The 16,871-nt window shown below is 37.9% G+C and overlaps 2 protein-coding genes and 1 pseudogene across 3 annotated transcripts; 2 read left to right on the top strand and 1 right to left on the bottom strand.

Annotated features, from left to right (window-relative positions):
* The first annotated feature begins 325 nt into the window (after window positions 1-325).
* On the top strand, window positions 326-6,280 carry LOC7476774 (DEAD-box ATP-dependent RNA helicase 7). Its single transcript, XM_002322394.4, has 14 exons — window positions 326-950; window positions 1,637-1,771; window positions 1,856-1,996; window positions 2,111-2,222; window positions 2,574-2,644; window positions 2,722-2,876; window positions 3,259-3,370; window positions 3,822-3,923; window positions 4,023-4,083; window positions 4,164-4,332; window positions 4,414-4,510; window positions 4,601-4,695; window positions 5,392-5,525; window positions 5,717-6,280. Exons 1-14 carry the CDS (start codon window positions 501-503, stop codon window positions 5,923-5,925), a joined length of 2,043 nt encoding a protein of 680 aa, XP_002322430.2. The 5' UTR covers window positions 326-500; the 3' UTR covers window positions 5,926-6,280.
* A 442-nt stretch (window positions 6,281-6,722) lies between these two features.
* LOC18105916 (mitochondrial metalloendopeptidase OMA1-like) lies at window positions 6,723-8,021 on the top strand (annotated as a pseudogene).
* A 1,971-nt stretch (window positions 8,022-9,992) lies between these two features.
* Window positions 9,993-13,754, bottom strand: LOC7481843 (cationic amino acid transporter 1). 2 transcript variants are annotated; one of them, XM_024586430.2, is made up of 4 exons: window positions 13,538-13,754; window positions 12,896-13,385; window positions 11,989-12,426; window positions 9,993-11,593 (listed from the first exon to the last, which is right to left on the bottom strand). In XM_024586430.2, exons 3-4 carry the CDS (start codon window positions 12,416-12,418, stop codon window positions 10,215-10,217), a joined length of 1,809 nt encoding a protein of 602 aa, XP_024442198.2. In that variant the 5' UTR covers window positions 12,419-12,426; window positions 12,896-13,385; window positions 13,538-13,754; the 3' UTR covers window positions 9,993-10,214. The 2 variants fall into 2 exon arrangements, with proteins under 2 accessions (XP_024442198.2, XP_002321859.4); XM_002321823.4 differs by lacking the exons at window positions 12,896-13,385; window positions 13,538-13,754 and adding an exon at window positions 12,591-12,753.
* Window positions 13,755-16,871: the final 3,117 nt, after the last annotated feature.

The raw sequence follows: 16,871 nt of genomic DNA, 5'->3' as shown, positions 1-16,871 counted from the left end.
TTTTTAATAATATCTATCTAATTATTAAGTCAAAGACGATGAACATAAGCGATAAACACGAAGACATTGACAAAGCCCATGTGAACTGGGCCTAGGCTTTTAGAGATTATTGGGCCATAATGTTTATTAGTTGCATCTTAAACCTTGTATGCAAGAAGGCCCATCAGCGGGAGTCATGCTCGTTGGAAAACCACGACACGGTCCTGGAATCCAAACAAGTTATTGGATTGCATTCCATCATAGCCGTGGCCCATACCTCTCACCCACCTGGTTTCTAGCAAAAATCAAAATTAATTCGGTGCTTTGTGCTGAGTCTGCTGACCATCAAACGCTCAAAATATTTCCACCGCCAGCTCTATAAAACCATAAACCCTAACTAGTTTTACTTCCTCTTTCTCCCACTGCTTCTGCACCGCCACTCTCACATTCTTGCGTAGCAGGAGAAAACAATAAAAACCCACAATCCCTAAAGCCCCAGTATAATAGAAAGCGAGAAAAAGATGCCTTCAATATCTCTTACTAACACCACCACCGCCACCAACTCTCCAGATTCCAAGAAAGAAAAGAAGATGAAGAAGAAAGTAGCTCTTGAATCCCAAGAAACTGACCCTTTGATGGTTTCAATCAAGAAAGAGAAGAAGAAAGAGAAGGAGAAAAAGAAGAGAAAAGCTGTAGAGTTTGATGATGAAGAAGAAGAGAGGAGTGAAACAAGCTCAGAGCTTTGCGAGCCTGTGAATTTGAAGAAGAAAAGCAAGAAAGCTAAGGTTGAGGAGGAGGAAGAGGAAGTTAAGGCTGAGGATCCTAATGCTGTGACGAGGTTTAGGATATCTGAACCGTTGAGGGAAGTATTGAAGAAGAGAGGGATTGAGGCTTTGTTCCCTATACAAGCTAGGACTTTTGAGGATATCCTTAATGGGGGTGATTTGGTTGGCCGTGCTAGAACTGGGCAGGTATGGTTTTTTGTGCTTGTTTATGGCTGAATTTGTTAGAAAAGATTGATTTTTTTTTTGTGCTTTATGCGATGGTATGGTGTTGTTAGATACAAATTGTGAAGTATGATATTGTGCTTATTTATTTGTGTAGTCTTGAAAAAATATGTTCATTTTGTACAGCTAAAGAGCTTATTTTAGGATCATGCAGAGTCAGACAAGTATGATTGTGAACTGTATTTCATGGATTTAGTGGTGAATGTGCTAAAATCATGGTGAATTTGTGAAAAGAAATCTATCAAATTATGTGCAATTTAGTGTTGGTGTGTTAGAAAATGATCAAACCGGTCAACTAGGGCTGTGTTTCATGGATTTGTAGTGGTTTTGTAGCTAAAGATTGAGTTTTGCAATAAAAGATTAAGAATTTATGCACTTGAGAGCTGGTTTTGTATGCTAGCTGGGGTTTTAATGGCTTGGATGCTACTATGAATTGACTAAAGAATGAATTTTGTGAAGGGTTTTCTATTATTTGATGAATGGGGTAAAATAGCTACGTGTGAAATGGTTTGAAATTGAGTGTTTATTATCTTAACTTGATTTTTCTGGTGCATGTGATTTTATGCTTCTTAAGCATAGTTATGTTCTCCAAGTCAGCAAGAAATGTTTTTTGATAATTTAGAAGGTTTTGACATCCTACAATTATGCAGGGTAAAACGCTGGCTTTTGTTTTGCCAATTTTGGAGTCCTTAGTAAATGGTCTTGCAAAAGCATCAAGGAAGACAGGCTATGGCAGACCACCTAGTGTTTTGGTTCTTTTACCTACCAGGGAATTGGCCACTCAGGTATAATAGAACACAGGGGATACATCTATTGGATGTTGACTTTTAAAGTGGTTCTTTTTACTCAGTGATATGTGTCCTTTTCAGGTGTTTGATGACTTTAAAGTTTATGGGGGCGCAATGGGCTTGGATTCTTGCTGTGTATATGGAGGAGCTTCATACCAGCCTCAAGAATTTGCCTTGAAGAGAGGGGTGGATGTAGTTGTGGGAACACCTGGCCGCATAAAGGTATCATTGTTTTAGGATGTTATATGGATTTTTTTTTCAGTGTTGGATTATTACAAGCATTTGAAATTCTTTGATTTAACATTTGTTTTTCTATTTCCATTAAACTTGGTATAGGATCACATAGAGAAGGGGAACATCGACTTAAGCTTATTGAAGTTTCGGGTCCTTGATGAGGCTGATGAAATGCTGAGGATGGGTTTTGTTGAAGATGTTGAACTTATTCTTGGTATGTATCTGCATGCAGGGAGACTTAGGACATGTTATTTTGACGTGTCTTGAAGTTCAGTTATTAATTCTGTAACCCCTATTATGTTTTTATGATCCAGAAAATCTCTAAAACCTTGTTCCTGGGGTGGTAATGGATGTTGGTGGCTAAACATGTTTTGATGTTGCTAATCAGATAGCTTTGCTGTTTCAAATTCCTATGAACTTGTTGCTGGAGTATATTTGATTATATTATAGATGCTTTTCTCTTAACACATTCTGATGTTTCTTGTGACTTTACTCTGCTGTTCTTGCTTAACTGATGCTAAGTGTTAAGTTATTGCTTTCTTTACTAGTGTATTGTATTTTGCAGGAAAAGTAAAGGATGTAAACAAAGTTCAAACACTTCTATTCAGTGCCACCTTGCCAGGCTGGGTGAAACAGGTATGTTCCTTACTTTATGAATAAGAGATATAAAGTTTGCTGTGTTATCACTTATATTTTTTGCCTTTCATTGCCAGATCTCTTCTAAGTTTCTCAAGCCAACCAAGAAAACTATTGATCTTGTTGGCAATGAGAAAATGAAAGCCAGTACCAATGTAAGGCATATTGTACTTCCCTGTTCTACTTCTGCCATACCTCAGGTTATTCCTGATATCATCCGTTGTTATGCCAGGTTGGGTTTTCATACAGTTTGTTTATTGGTGAATATTTTTTTTGGGGGTCTACTTCCACGGCAGCTACATCCAAATACATGGCAAAAGTAAATTTGTTGGGTGACTTTTTTTATATATTTTAATTTCGTATACAAAACCCAGTATTCCACTCTTTCCAACCCTCTTGTTAATCTTCACTTCCACCCACAGACACCTTGTCAGAAAAAAAGCCAAATCCTTCTCTCTTGAGTTAACAGACAAGATGATATTCACTTTTGAGTTTTGAGGATGATCTGTTTGGGATGGCCGTGGATACAGAATTGGCTGCCGTGGAAATTGAGACACCTTCTTTTTCCATATTTTTTTTCATTCATCTTTACCTTTGGGATGATTTTATTTCAGTGGAGGCCGCACAATTATTTTCACGGAGAAAAGGGAATCTGCAAATGAACTTTCTGGATTATTGCCTGGAGCCCGGGCTTTACATGGGGAAATACAGCAGTCTCAGCGTGAGGTGAATTTTTGCATACAAGTGTTCCCTTGTATTATCTTCTGTTTTTCTATGAGCAGCATGTGTCTATTGTAACTTTTGTTCATCAATTGTTTTTGAAGTTCTCTCCGGCCATGTTTTGTATTAAGATATTTTTTTAGCATGGGAATGGACCCAAATATGTTCAGATCTTGGATGTCAATTATCTGTCCTCAGAACTCACCCCCCTTCAGTGCTCAAGGATTCCTTTTTTTTCCAAGAATGCCAGCTGTTGGCTTATAGTTTTGGCAGATGGTTTTTTGTGGCATACAGAAAGTCTTATGGAAAGAAAGCAACCTGATAAACATATTTTTGCATTAAAATAGTCAAGGATTTAACCATGTGTGAAGAAACTCCATGAAGAAACTTACCTTCTCTGTCAATCTCTTTCTTTCTTTCTTTCTCCTTGCTAATTTCTAATGTATGATATCTGCAGGTGACCCTTTCTGGGTTCAGGTCAGGCAAGTTCCTGACCTTGGTGGCTACAAACGTTGCTGCAAGGGGATTGGATATCAATGATGTACAGTTAATCATCCAGGTGTGTCTGTCTCTGCATGCTCGTGTTTGCAGGTGGACATTATGAAATTTAAAATTTGTATGTCAAATATACTTACTTTAAAATTTTGCTTTTTTTTAGTGTGAACCTCCAAATGATGTAGAAGCTTATATACATCGGTCTGGACGCACTGGACGGGCTGGTAAATAATTATATTTATGACTTCTATTTTTCGAATGTCTGGTTTTGATGTTGATGCTAAGAGAAGTAACTGCTTTATAGGCAATAGTGGTGTTGCTGTGATGCTCTATGATCCAAGAAGGTCAAATATATCTAAGATCCAAAGAGAATCTGGTGTGAAATTTGAACATATAACTGCCCCTAAAGCTGAGGATATTGCTAAAGCAGTTGGTGTGGAGGCTGCAGAAACAATAATTCAGGTTTCAGACAGGTATACATACTATGGTGGTGTTGATGAATACTTGACTTAACTCTTGTACCCTCAGATGCTAACATGTAGCAAACATTGCAGTGTAATTCCAGCATTCAAATCTGCAGCAGAGGATCTGTTGAATACCTCAGGTTTGTCAGCGGTAGAACTACTTGCAAAAGCACTTGCCAAGGCTACTGTAAGTTCTGTTTATCAATGCTGTTTTTCAGTTAGACATTGATATTTTTACTCTGGCTTATTGCCTTGAGCGGAAAACATGTAAATGCAGGGATATACTGAGATCAAGAGCAGGTCACTACTCTCTTCCATGGAGAACCATGTCACGTTACTTCTTGAATCTGGAAAACCCATCTACACCCCGTCGTAAGTCCTAAATGCTTTTTACTCAAGTTCTCTTTTCTTAAATTCAATCCTACATAATATAAGAGTATGGAATCTTAGACTTGTTTTGACTCAACTTCTATCAAGAGATTTTGATAATCTTTTAGAAAGGCGGTGGCCCAATGCGACATTGACATTGAGTCATCGTCAGTGAGCAGGACTTCAGCAGACCTTAATACCACTGCCGCTGCCTGTACTATTGATAGACTGTTTGCATGTGACTGAGGGAGAGATTTCCACTAATTGCTACTTTAAGGTGATAGCCCTATGATCTGGCATTTGTGATCCAGGACCAAAAATTCATACAAGTCGAATAAAGCTTCTAAAATTGATATCTATGCTGAAGGATTGTAGGTCTCAGAAGCCAATTCCTGATAACAGATCAATTGGCTGCTTGTCATTCAATAATTGTACACCCATTTCACTATAGGAGTTCTAAAAGTGAAGGATTTTTTCTTTGCGGCAAACTTTTCTTTCTTCCTATCTTGTCTACATGGAATAAGTTGACTGGTTATGAGAATTTCTGTACTTGGTAAAGACTGTAGAATATCTCTATATGAAGTACAGAATAGGTTCCATGAAATCAGTTGGTTGAATTCCTTATCTAAATTATTTGTCCCCTTTGATGCAGTTATCTGAATTGTCAAACTCTTTTGCCTGTTTCTTGAATTTTCTCAGATTTGCTTTTAGTGTATTGAGGAGAATCTTGCCTGAGGATAAGGTTGAGTCCGTGACGGGTATGACCCTTACAACTGATGGAAATGGTGCGGTTTTTGATGTAAAGAAAGAAGATGTTGATGCCTTTTTAGCTGGTAACATTCTATTTTATAGGTTAATCTTATCACTTCCTTAGCTTGGCAAGTACTTCATTGTAGAACATCGTTTTTTGCATGAAATCCGTGCTCTTGATTTCCTTCTATTTGCTTTTATATTTGGCTTGCATTGACCTTGAGCTGTGATTTGATGTCAGTGTTCATTATTCTTTTCTTCCTCGCTGTTGCAGCTCAGGAAAACGGTGCTGGTGTTAACATAGAGGTGGTAAAAACTTTGCCATCTCTGCAAGAAAGAGAACAACAAAGGGGTAGATTTGGTGGTGGTGGTCGTGGCAGAGGTGGTGGCAATAGGTTCTCAGGAGGCAGAGGTGGTGGATTCTCAGATCGAAGAAACAGCTCTGGTGGCTTTAAAGGCCGCAACAATGGGAACAAATGGTGAATGCTTTCAATTGCATCAGAAGTCCATGGATGTTGAGAGCGATCTTAATTTACAGTTACAAGCTGAAGAATTTTCTGATGATGAAGAAAATTTGAAAATACAGCTGGCTTGCCTAGGGAATTTACAATCTAGGTTGGCTGGACATAGATTTTTCCTGCAAGTGTATGATGTTAGGCTTGTTAATTTTTATTTTTCGCTTTGAGCCGTATTTATTTCATTTTCTGGGGATTTTTGTTGTCTTCCCCATGTTTGAATTTCACTGGAAATGTAAGATCAGGTGACAAGATCTAATTCGTTTAATTATTGAACAGTGCAAATCTATGAAAATAGCTCTTGAGCTGCGTTGAATTTAAAATTTACTTTTCTTATAGTTGCATTACGTGCAATAACCCTGTACATAATGTTGATATTACGAGGGTGATGAGGTTCAAGTGCATTACAATCTGTCAGCTAGCTTACCCTAGATAGCGAATGACATGGTATAGTGGATTATAATACTGTCAGCTAAAAATCAAAACTATGGGGCAATTTATACAAATGTTTATGTTTTTTGTTGCAAATATCGTAGCATCATTGGACACATGTAAACGATCAGATCTAGTTGCCACTACTAGCAACGAGCTCCACCGTTTCACTAATGTTTACAAGACTCCCTCGAATTTCCATAGAAGTCTACAACAGCCTAGTACACAACCCAACACAACGCAAAACAAAACAAACGACTCGCAGCATAAAAACACCGAACTTCCTGTGTTAATGAATCTTTAGCTGTAAAGTTTTGATCTTGATCGAGAAACATGGGTTGCTACAGGAAAGCAAAGCTAGCTCTTGATGCCTTAAAAAGCTACACTTTAAAGATTGTGACAAGACCTTCAGTTCAAGAATCAACTTTTTCAAGAATTTATCAAGACGTACGGATCTTTGAATTCTGCTTCAAAGGCAGTAAAGTTTTCTTGGTTCTCTAAAAGCTTCAATTTTTATCCAAGATACGGAATTGGTTCTCAAATGGGTGTTAATAGATTTCATTATAATCTTGGTAATGGTACTGGTGCAAAGAGATTTTATTATGCTGATAGCTATCATGTACAGCATTTTAAGCCTAGAGGGCCTAAACGGTGGTTTAGGAATCCAAGAACTGTTTTGATTGTTGTTTTGGTTGGTTCTGGTGCTTTTATTACTGTTTATTATGGTAACTTAGAGACTGTACCTTATCCAAAAAGAAAGCATTTTGTGCTTTTGTCTAAGCAAATGGAGAGAGATTGGTGAGACTCAATTTCAGCAAATAAAACCGGCTTTTAATTAAGGGGGAAGATATTGCCTGCACTAAACCCTGAAAGTGTTAGGGTACGTTTGATTGCACAAGATATTATTGAGGCTTTGCAAAGAGGGTTCAAGGGTGAGCAAGTTTGGAGTGATATGGGGTATGCATCGCCAGAGTGACTTAGCACAAGAGATGAGTGCTCATTGAGTGAGAGAGAAGGGAAAATTGAGGGGAAGTGGTATAAAGAAGATGAAATTCTTGATGATGATTGGATTTATCAAAGTAGAAAGAAAGAGTCGAAGGCAGATGTTTCACATTTGGATGGATTGAAGTTGGAGGTTTGCTAATGAGCCTGTTAATGCTTTTTGTATGCCAGGGTGTAAGATTGTTGTGTTTACTGGATTGCTCGATCATTTTAGAACTGATGCAGATAGCTACCATTATTGGGCATGAGGTATATCCACTCTATACATGTCTTTATTGTCAGTCTCAAATTGTAGTTTATAATGCTGGGTTTTTATAGTTTCTACTACTTTTAGTGTTGGGTTGAAGATGATTTTTTTTTGTTTTGTTGGATGCTTTTTTGTTGATTAGGTCGGGCATGTTGTGGCTCGACATGCAGCAGAAGGAATCATAGAGAATTTTTGGGTTGCCATTTTGCAACTCAATCTTTTCCAGTTTATCATGCCTGATTGCTCACGCAATGTCAGTTCTGTTTTTGAGGCTAACTTTCTCCCGAAGGTATGGTTCTCTGGTTAATTGTTATTTGTATGTAGCTTGTTAGCTTAGTGTTCTGTAATGTTATGGCTGAAGTGGAGTGGAGCATCCTGAGTGAAGCGAGCAACGGCATTTGTCTTTTTAGGATCTATTTCTTGTTTTGTTGCTAGTGATGATTAATAGACTGGGGTGCGGGGCAATACCCCCACGGTAAAAAAATATTATTAGATAAAATTATTAATATTTATTGGATGAATATAATTTCTTAAGCGATTAGGTTTTATAGAGCAGTTTATGAATTACTATAAAGATATATATTTACTAAAAATTATTAATCTCTGTAAAATACATGCAACACTTTCTGAAATCTCAAAGTATTGAGAGGATGGCAGAACACTGGTAGAACATACATGGGATCTTGTGAAGCCCTAGGTTTTTCTGATCCTGTGAAGATCAAACACACATTCTAGCTTGTCTCTTTCCTACCAATTTTAAGGTCCTAGCTGGTGATCCGGATGCCAGTCCTTGAGGATTATTTGTTGCTGGGAGGGCTTGTTTTCTTCTTTCTGTGCAATAGATCTACCCGCATGTGTCCCTCTCGTCACTTTCTAGGAGTCTATTTTTCATGAAACCACTTAGAAAAAAAAAAAAACTTTTATGAAACAAACAAGACCTAAGAAAAAACATGAAATAAATTTGCTAAAGCAAACATTCTTTTACCTTTTAAGTATGAATCAAATACCTCACGAACATTTTTACCTTTTAAGTTACTGTCTTCTTCAATACTCTCTTCTAACGCAGCAAGCCTGCCAAAAGCAACCAAGAGATGCCAACATATGGCAAAACTGAAAAGAATATGCCTAAAGCAAACCACAATCCCCCAAAGGCTGACTAGGGCTGTGCTGGCAGATTGGATGGTAGAGGCGGGACCTGACGGTCAGGGCAGAGCTGTGGTCGTTGAACTTCGGCTGGTGGCTAGTTTAACATCGGTTTGGTGTCTGGTGGAAGAAAATGAAGGTGACTAGTTTTGTGTTTTTTTTAGGTCACGTTACTGCTGACCTTGATGCACAATTCTTTAAAAAAAAAAAACTGAAAGGAAAAGGGAATTTTTTTTAGAACAATAAAAAATCAAGCAAGGTGATGCGGGGTAAAAATTAAAGACGGATAAAATTAAAAATTAGAAGAAAAGGAGTTGAAAGGGAGAAAGAAAGAAGCTGAAGAAGAGATGAAAACTGGAGATCGGAAAAATCAAGAGTCTTGGATATGGTGTCCATCAATTGCCTAGGGAGGGAATTTTCGTAGATTATACGGAACTGTATCTTGGATATGGTGTCCATCAATTATAAACAATTTTCGTAGATTATAAACAATTAAACTTATAACTCAATAAATAAATATTCAACAATAACTAAAACAAACAACTACTAGGAATTATCATAGATTATACGGAACTGTGTCTTGGATATGGTGCCCATCAATTGGCTTCAAGGTTATCATTTTGGATTCATATTCTAAGGCTGTAACATTTGTATAATTTTCTTGAAGGAGTAATGATATTATTAGTTCATTATGAATTGTTTATATTTTCCTCTAAATACAGGATGGTAGGAGTGCAGAGGAGGGTGGCGCCATTCTCCTAGTCCCTGATGACTTCAAATTGAAAAAAGGATAACATACATGGCTTATGCAATGGGAAGGATGACAAACATTCGGAAAAGACGATGCAGAGGAGTTTCGTCCAGAACGATGGCGTCAGGATGGAGTCCTTCGACCAGAAAGTCCTTTCAAATTTACTGCATTTCATTTCAGTAGCACTAACGCTTTCAGTTTCCTTGCTAGCAGTTACTTGATTTCTCTAATTTTCTTTATTTTTCTTTATCCGTTATTAGGCCGGCCCTAGCATTTGCCTAGGGAGGGAATTTTCTTATAGGTAAATGAAGATCTTGGCTGCTGTTCTCCTCTACTTCTTTAGGTTCAAACTTCGGGATGAGAAGAAGAAAGTCAAATATCGTACAATGTTTACACTTCACTTGGATAAAGGGCTACATTTCTATGCATTTCACAGGCTGTAAAACTCGAGTGTAAAGCGTGTGATAATGGCATCTTCTTTGCCTTCTATTTCCATTTCTTAACTGACAAATAGAACAAAAAGCTATGAGGCTGATGCCTGCCGACACAAATGTTGAGTACAATGCTTATTGCAGCCTGTTGATGTTCATCGCTTCTCTATCAGAAGCATACATGTGTAAGGAGATTAATAACCTGACAGATTTTGGAAAGTACATTTCTAAATTTTAACTCTAATTGAACCTCACAAGGCGTCATTCTGGGAAGAGACAGTGCCGTCTTCAACATTCTTGAAACCACCCTCATCCTTGTTCTCTCCCGATGCCTTTGCTGTGTCATAGGAGGCATGTAATCCAAACAGCAAGTAGTATATCAACAAAATTCCAGTCCATACAGCAAATCTTTTAAATGATTGCACGTCTATTGATCCCAGAAGAAACATGTTGATGAGAATTGAAGCAGATGGTAGCCATGGCACCAACGGAACACCCCATAGTTTTGGATCCCTTGCTTGTGGGACAGAAATCTTGAGTGCTAAAGTAGCAAAGAACCATATCGGTATGGTGATCACATACCCAATCCAACTAGCTTGATCGGACGTACCCCAAATAAGAGCTGTTGCAATTGAAGAAACAAGAATGGCCACAATGCACACAATGAGCTTGACGCGATTTACTGGTGTTGTCACACCACTAACATAGTAGCGGCGCACAAGAAGAGACACAGCCACAAGCATGAAGATAAACAGTGTGGAGATGGAAAGAAGGTTGGATAGAATATCAAGCTTGGTGAAAAAGGCAATGATAGCAGTTGCAGCAAGCATGACAACAGTGGCATTTACCGGGGTCCCAGTCTTTGCATTAACATGAGCTAACCATGGTGGCATCATGTGAGTCCGTGCAATATGTGTGAGATACCGCGCCTGCCCCACAGCAGAAACGAGCAAAACAGTTGTCATGCCTTTCAATGCACCAGCAGCAACAATGTACTTAGCCCAACCCCAACCTACAGACTCAAATGCTACTGAAAATGGGGCATCCACATCAATCATCTTGTATGGCACCATCAGGCACAAAGTTACTGCTAGCAAACAATATGCTAGTGTAGTTATTGCCATTGAGCCAACGAGACCGATCGGGATATCTCGAGCAGGATTCTTGGTTTCTTCTGCCATGGTCGAAACAGCATCAAATCCAACATAGGCAAAGAAAAGCACCGCTGAAGCCGTGAAAATACCATGGGCACCATTGGGAGCAAAATCAGCGTAATTTTTTGTGTCTGCTTTGGCAAGACCAGCAACAATGATGAAGAGGATCACTACAACATGGATGATGGAAGCAACATAATTGAAGCGTGACGAGCCCTTGGTACTAAGGACTGCAAGGATACAAATCACAACACCAACAAGAACAGCAATGGGATCAAGGTGGCCATAGTCATCAGGAAGGCTATGGGCTATGATACGGAAATCATCTGGTTTGTGGTTACAAAGAGTGGCAAAGTAGGATGTCCATGCCCTAGAAACAGCAGCACCACCAATGACATACTCAAGCAAGATGTTGCCAGCAGCAATGAAGGCCATGAAGTCGCCTAGCTCTACCCTCAAATAAGCAAAAGAACCACCTGAAAATTAAGGAAAACATCAACAATTCATCATCAAATATGATATTTATTTTGTTTTTAATTTTTGGAAGCTGATGATACCTAAAATTCATCATCAATATATATATATATATATATATTGCCACCAATTTTTTTAGGAAAACGAACATTAATTCTAGAGGAAAAATCTGCCAGCTACTGGATAGTTATAAGATTAGGTCAACCAAATTCTAAGAAATTGTATATGAATTGAAGTCCTATTAGTGTAATCTTAGGATTGGAGTGTAACAAAGACTTCTAATAATAATTAATTTCGCAGCTATAATTGGCAAAGTGTGAGACAAGCATGTCCACAAAATTAGACCAGCTAAGGAGCCTTAAATATGCACAAAAAACATATATAGAAGAATACATACCTGCAACGGGGATTTCCACAGCAAATTCGGTGTAGCAGAAAACAGAAAGCATGGCAGAAACACCGGAAACAACGTAAGACAAGACGACGGCAGGACCAGCATGTTCTCTGGCCTCAAGTCCGGTGAGGACGAAAATGCCAGCACCAATGACAGCACCAATGCCGAACCATATGAGATCCCACCAAGTTAGGGTTTTCTTCATCTCATGCTCACTTCTGGCCTTGATCTCATGGATCTCCGTCGTGTCCTTGGATCGAGTCAGGAGCCTGTCTTTGAACCTCATGGGAGTTTCTTTAAGTGCTTGAAGATAATTTCCAAAGCTTTGGAATGATTCCTCCGGCAAGAAATCGTTCTTCGAGCAGCTGCATCCACATCCTCTCCTCCTCAGCCCTTCTTCTTGATGATCAATATGAATGTCGCCACCCCCCATTTTTGCAACTAATAAAATGAAACAAAGAATTCATAAACCAAACATTTACTTGTAATAATATAATATTAAAGAACAAATCCCATTTGTTTATCTAATAAAATCAAACAAAAGAATTCATTACCAAATAAAAACTACTAATATTATATATAAAAAAAAGCACTGAGAAAGTTACTTTAAGAGGTAGAGAAGAGGAGCTGAGAATGTTTCTCTCTATGAGGTGCAAGGCAAGAGCATATATATATATATAGAGAGAGAGAGAGAGAATGGGATTCTGGGACATGGCTATATTGGTAGTGGCATTATTTATAGGTGGATGACCACAGCTAATTGGTGACTGTCAATTTCCAAAAACAGAAAAGAAATTCATTTTCTTTCTTGTTTAAGGAATGGAATCTGGACCACAAAGAAAAATAATAAATAAAGAAATAAATGGAATCTGAATGATCTTGCAAGAATCCGAGGAATTAGTGTAATTACCTTCTATATATATATGAGCAGAGTCTTGGATCACGAGAATTAGGGCGATATTTGCGATCTATACATTAAATCTCTCTCTCTCTCTCTCTCTCTCTCTCTCTCTCTCTCTAGCAAGGGAAGTTTTTAGACTTTGCCACCAAAAACGTTTTGCTCAAGTGAGAGCTCATGTTCACATCCATATCAAGAACCAGGGGTCCTCAAAGGCATGCTTCAATGGACATAACTCTCCCCACAACCGTCTTCGCTCTCTGGTGCAGCAAGGAGCAGATATCCCAACAGCTACACAACGAAAACCACTAGCTTTATGAGCACCGAACAAAGCCACCCAACCATGCCCATACTCAATGTTTGCTACCTCAAATTTAGATTGGTTCCATAAAGACAATAAACCCCACTTCCTACCTTCCGCTATATTTCCAAACCACGAAACAGATGGGGCATTCCATAAACGCAAAACAAGACTGTCAGAATAATCCTGCATTTTGGTCTCCTGAATGAAACAGACTTCAAAGTCATAATCAGAAATTAACTTCCCAATTACCCTTCGTTTCCTAGCAAACCCCATTCCACAAATATTCCAGGACATAATCTTCATGATAATCAGAAAAATACATATCATTCGCTTGCACGACAAACACTTACTGCATAGGAAGCTTATTGCTGCTTCTGCCAGTCCTCCTTCTCACGGTCCAGATGCCTTTGAATTACCCCAACATAACTCTCTAAAAAAGCCGAATCACCTAAACTGAGGGCTTCTCCTAACTGAACCATTTTCCTGACTTCACAGCAAGACGCCTCCCCTTCACTTTCTTCTTGTGAATGTATACTCTGATTCAGATGCCGAACGTTGCTTTTCCTCATGTAAGTATCCATGGGGGACAGTGTTGTTGAAGAGTCTAAAGATAAAAGGCTTCCAGTAGAAGATGTTTTCCTTATCTTGGGTTGCTTTGAAAGAATAGTCCTCTGATGCCTGGGTGTGGACAGGCCATTGTTGGGTTGCATAGCATTTGTGGACTTATGGACAGCCAAGTATGGTAAGGATCCTGGGATTATTGTATCTTTTGAATAGTAGCTGTCAGAGTGAGAGTAATAATCTGTGGAAAGAGTTCTGTGGGAATTAGATTCTGTCCCCGAAATTGGTCAATGCCATTTATTATGACATGAAAGCTAGGATCATATAATCTGGTGGATATCTTACTGCTTGCTCCCTCAACAAAACGGTCACCATCATGTAGTATTTCTTCTCCTGCCACGCCATCGCTAAAAGAATTAAAATTGCCAAACTCGGCCACTTCATCGTCCATGTCATCTGACTTCTTGTCCACGTCATCGTCATCTTCTCCTTGTGACAGCATAGGCATAGCCATGAATTCTTGCATTGTGTAGGATATAGCTCCTGACACAGGGTAGTTCAAAGATTCAATTTCGGCAATATGCACCTGGTGAACTTCCCCGTTCAAACACAGTCTCACCGCCTTATTCAGCTTCTCAAAACAAGTTTTCACCAATAGACGCAAGGAAGATAACTCAGAGTGTTTGAGACTGATCTTGTCATAGCCGACAATCTTGCCATCGTTTTCCAGTAACCTCGTTAAACATCATGGGTTCCATCCAAGTAAAGGGCAACTTAGATATAGATATCCAGGCTAGCCTGTCTACTGCCGAGTCCGATTTCTTCCATGGACGTAGCTCTCCAAAAAGGTCTTGCCACCATTCCGATTCACCCTCCATAACCTCCAGTCCTCCATCATCACATCATATTCTGCAAAGCTAATGAGGGCTTTGGATGCACCTAGGAATCTTAGAGAGGTGAAGCTTATATCATATTGGATAAGCCTACGTCTAATTTCCATGTAATCAACGTCGTCCAGAATAGTCCCAATGAGACTTTTAGTTAGCCATAAACTGTCATCAATACTGATATTGTAGATTTGTAGTGAACCTCTTCAACACAAGACTGTGAGCTGGTGTCTCCAGATTGCTTTGGTTCATAAACATGATCTGTTTTGCTCGGACTCAGGACCTCCTTATAACTTCTACTGTCTAGTTCCTTTACTGGGACAGATTGTTTGGCTTTGTGTTTTGTCTTTCCCAGCAGCTTCTTCTCAGTTACTTTCACAGATTTCTTAAATTGTCCTGCAATATTTGCCTTCAAGTTATACTGCCCAAACCTTAGGTCATTCATGCATTCAATGAGAACCTTATAGGAGAAATTGGACGCAATTGTTACTACTAACCTTATCTTTAATTAGATTACTACTAACCCCAAAGTGAGAACATGGAATTCAAACAAACTTGGAAACCAAGTTATCAACTTCACACTATAGATTGATTTTGATGATAGTTAAGACCCATAAGACCGGTATTAACGCATGTAAAAAAAATCTAGAAATTTGTAAAATAGCCACACTTGTTAAAAATAATGGGGTTTCATAAAAAAGAACATTTGCTGAAAGTTTTTGATACTCCATGGAGAAGAATGCCAAGGCCGGAAACAAACCCATTCTCTACTTCACAGTCTGACGTATAACATCTCCTCTTACTACGTATTATTGGGTAATTTCCTTCTTTAACACAAGATGAGCTTGAAAAACTTCACCATCACATGCAACCATATTTTGGCAGAATTCATAGCGAAACACATATTTTGTCTCTACTTGAAATTTTAATCCCTTTTCATGATTTTTACCAATTTTTCAAAAGTTATCCGCAACTAGAAACACGGCATTGATGTTTGATATCGAGATTCTGAGTACTAAAGGGGACATATTACTTAGCAAAGTAAAGAGTACGTATCCGATTAGCATCTCACCATTGCAGTAGGAAATTTTTGTAGTTGTGAATCGAAATTCAAGCCAATAGCTTTTTGTGAATCAAAATTTTTGTAGTTGTCGTCCTTCACTCATACTTTGGTTTGATTCTGGATTGAATTGATGAAGATTCTATGGAGATCTATCTTTTCTATCATTATGGTTACATATAAAGATGTTGCTTCAGTGCTGTACCATTTTCTGATGCTGTGTTCTACTGACTGTTGGAGCTCACGAGGATTCATGGGCAGGACTTATGCTTTTTTAGCATGTACGAGGTAACCTGCAGATTCTTTCTTATAATCAGGTGTTGTTGATGGAGCTTCTTGCACTGAAGATGTCATGGAATGGGTGCTGATTCTGTTTTCTTTGTAATTCTGATGTCTTTTGGCTCTCTGTCTACTATATATTTTACATTCTTTTATAGTTCATTGTTGGCTATAGTCACATTTGGTTTTCTTGAGGATTAGGTTTTAACTAGATCAGAACTAGATTTATTAAATTAGTAGATTAATTTGAAATTTTAACCGAATAAATCAAGTTTTTTTTTTTCAATCTAGTCCAATCTAAATTCTAAATGATATATCAAGTAATAGTTCAGCCTGCCAAGTTTATTGAGTTTTACAACCATCATTGAAACTATATGAAAAATTAAAGCGTCGTGGATAAATCTATGTTTTTGAAAGCTAAGGCACCTTAAGGCAAAAATGTTTATACTCCCCAATCCAAAGTATAGGCACTCCCTAGTGATGACCTTGTATGGAAAATTAATGTATTCTATGTAAAAGAGAATAAGTAGAAACAAGATTATGAATAACTCAGTTTGATGTTATAATAATGGTTATTTTTTAAAATATTTTTTATTTGAAAATATATTGAAATAATATTTTTTTTATTTTTAAAATTTATTTTTAATATTATTACATCAAAAAAATATAAAAACACCAAAACAAATAATTTAAAACAAAAAAATTAAATTTTTTTAAAATATAAAAACAAACAAACTCTAAATATATACTTCACATTATTGATGATTTACAACAAGTAAGAAATCCAAATCGATAACACATCAATTATCGTGCCGATATTGCATTAACTCAGATACAAGATTATAGTTCAACATAATTAAGCTATTAGCATTCTAAATCCTGAAGATGATAGATTTT

Source organism: Populus trichocarpa, chromosome 15 (genome assembly GCF_000002775.5).
Source record: "Populus trichocarpa isolate Nisqually-1 chromosome 15, P.trichocarpa_v4.1, whole genome shotgun sequence".
Classification (NCBI taxonomy): Eukaryota; Viridiplantae; Streptophyta; class Magnoliopsida; order Malpighiales; family Salicaceae; genus Populus; species Populus trichocarpa.
Note: the sequence above shows the minus strand (reverse complement) of the source record. Positions and strands in the feature narration are given on the sequence as shown.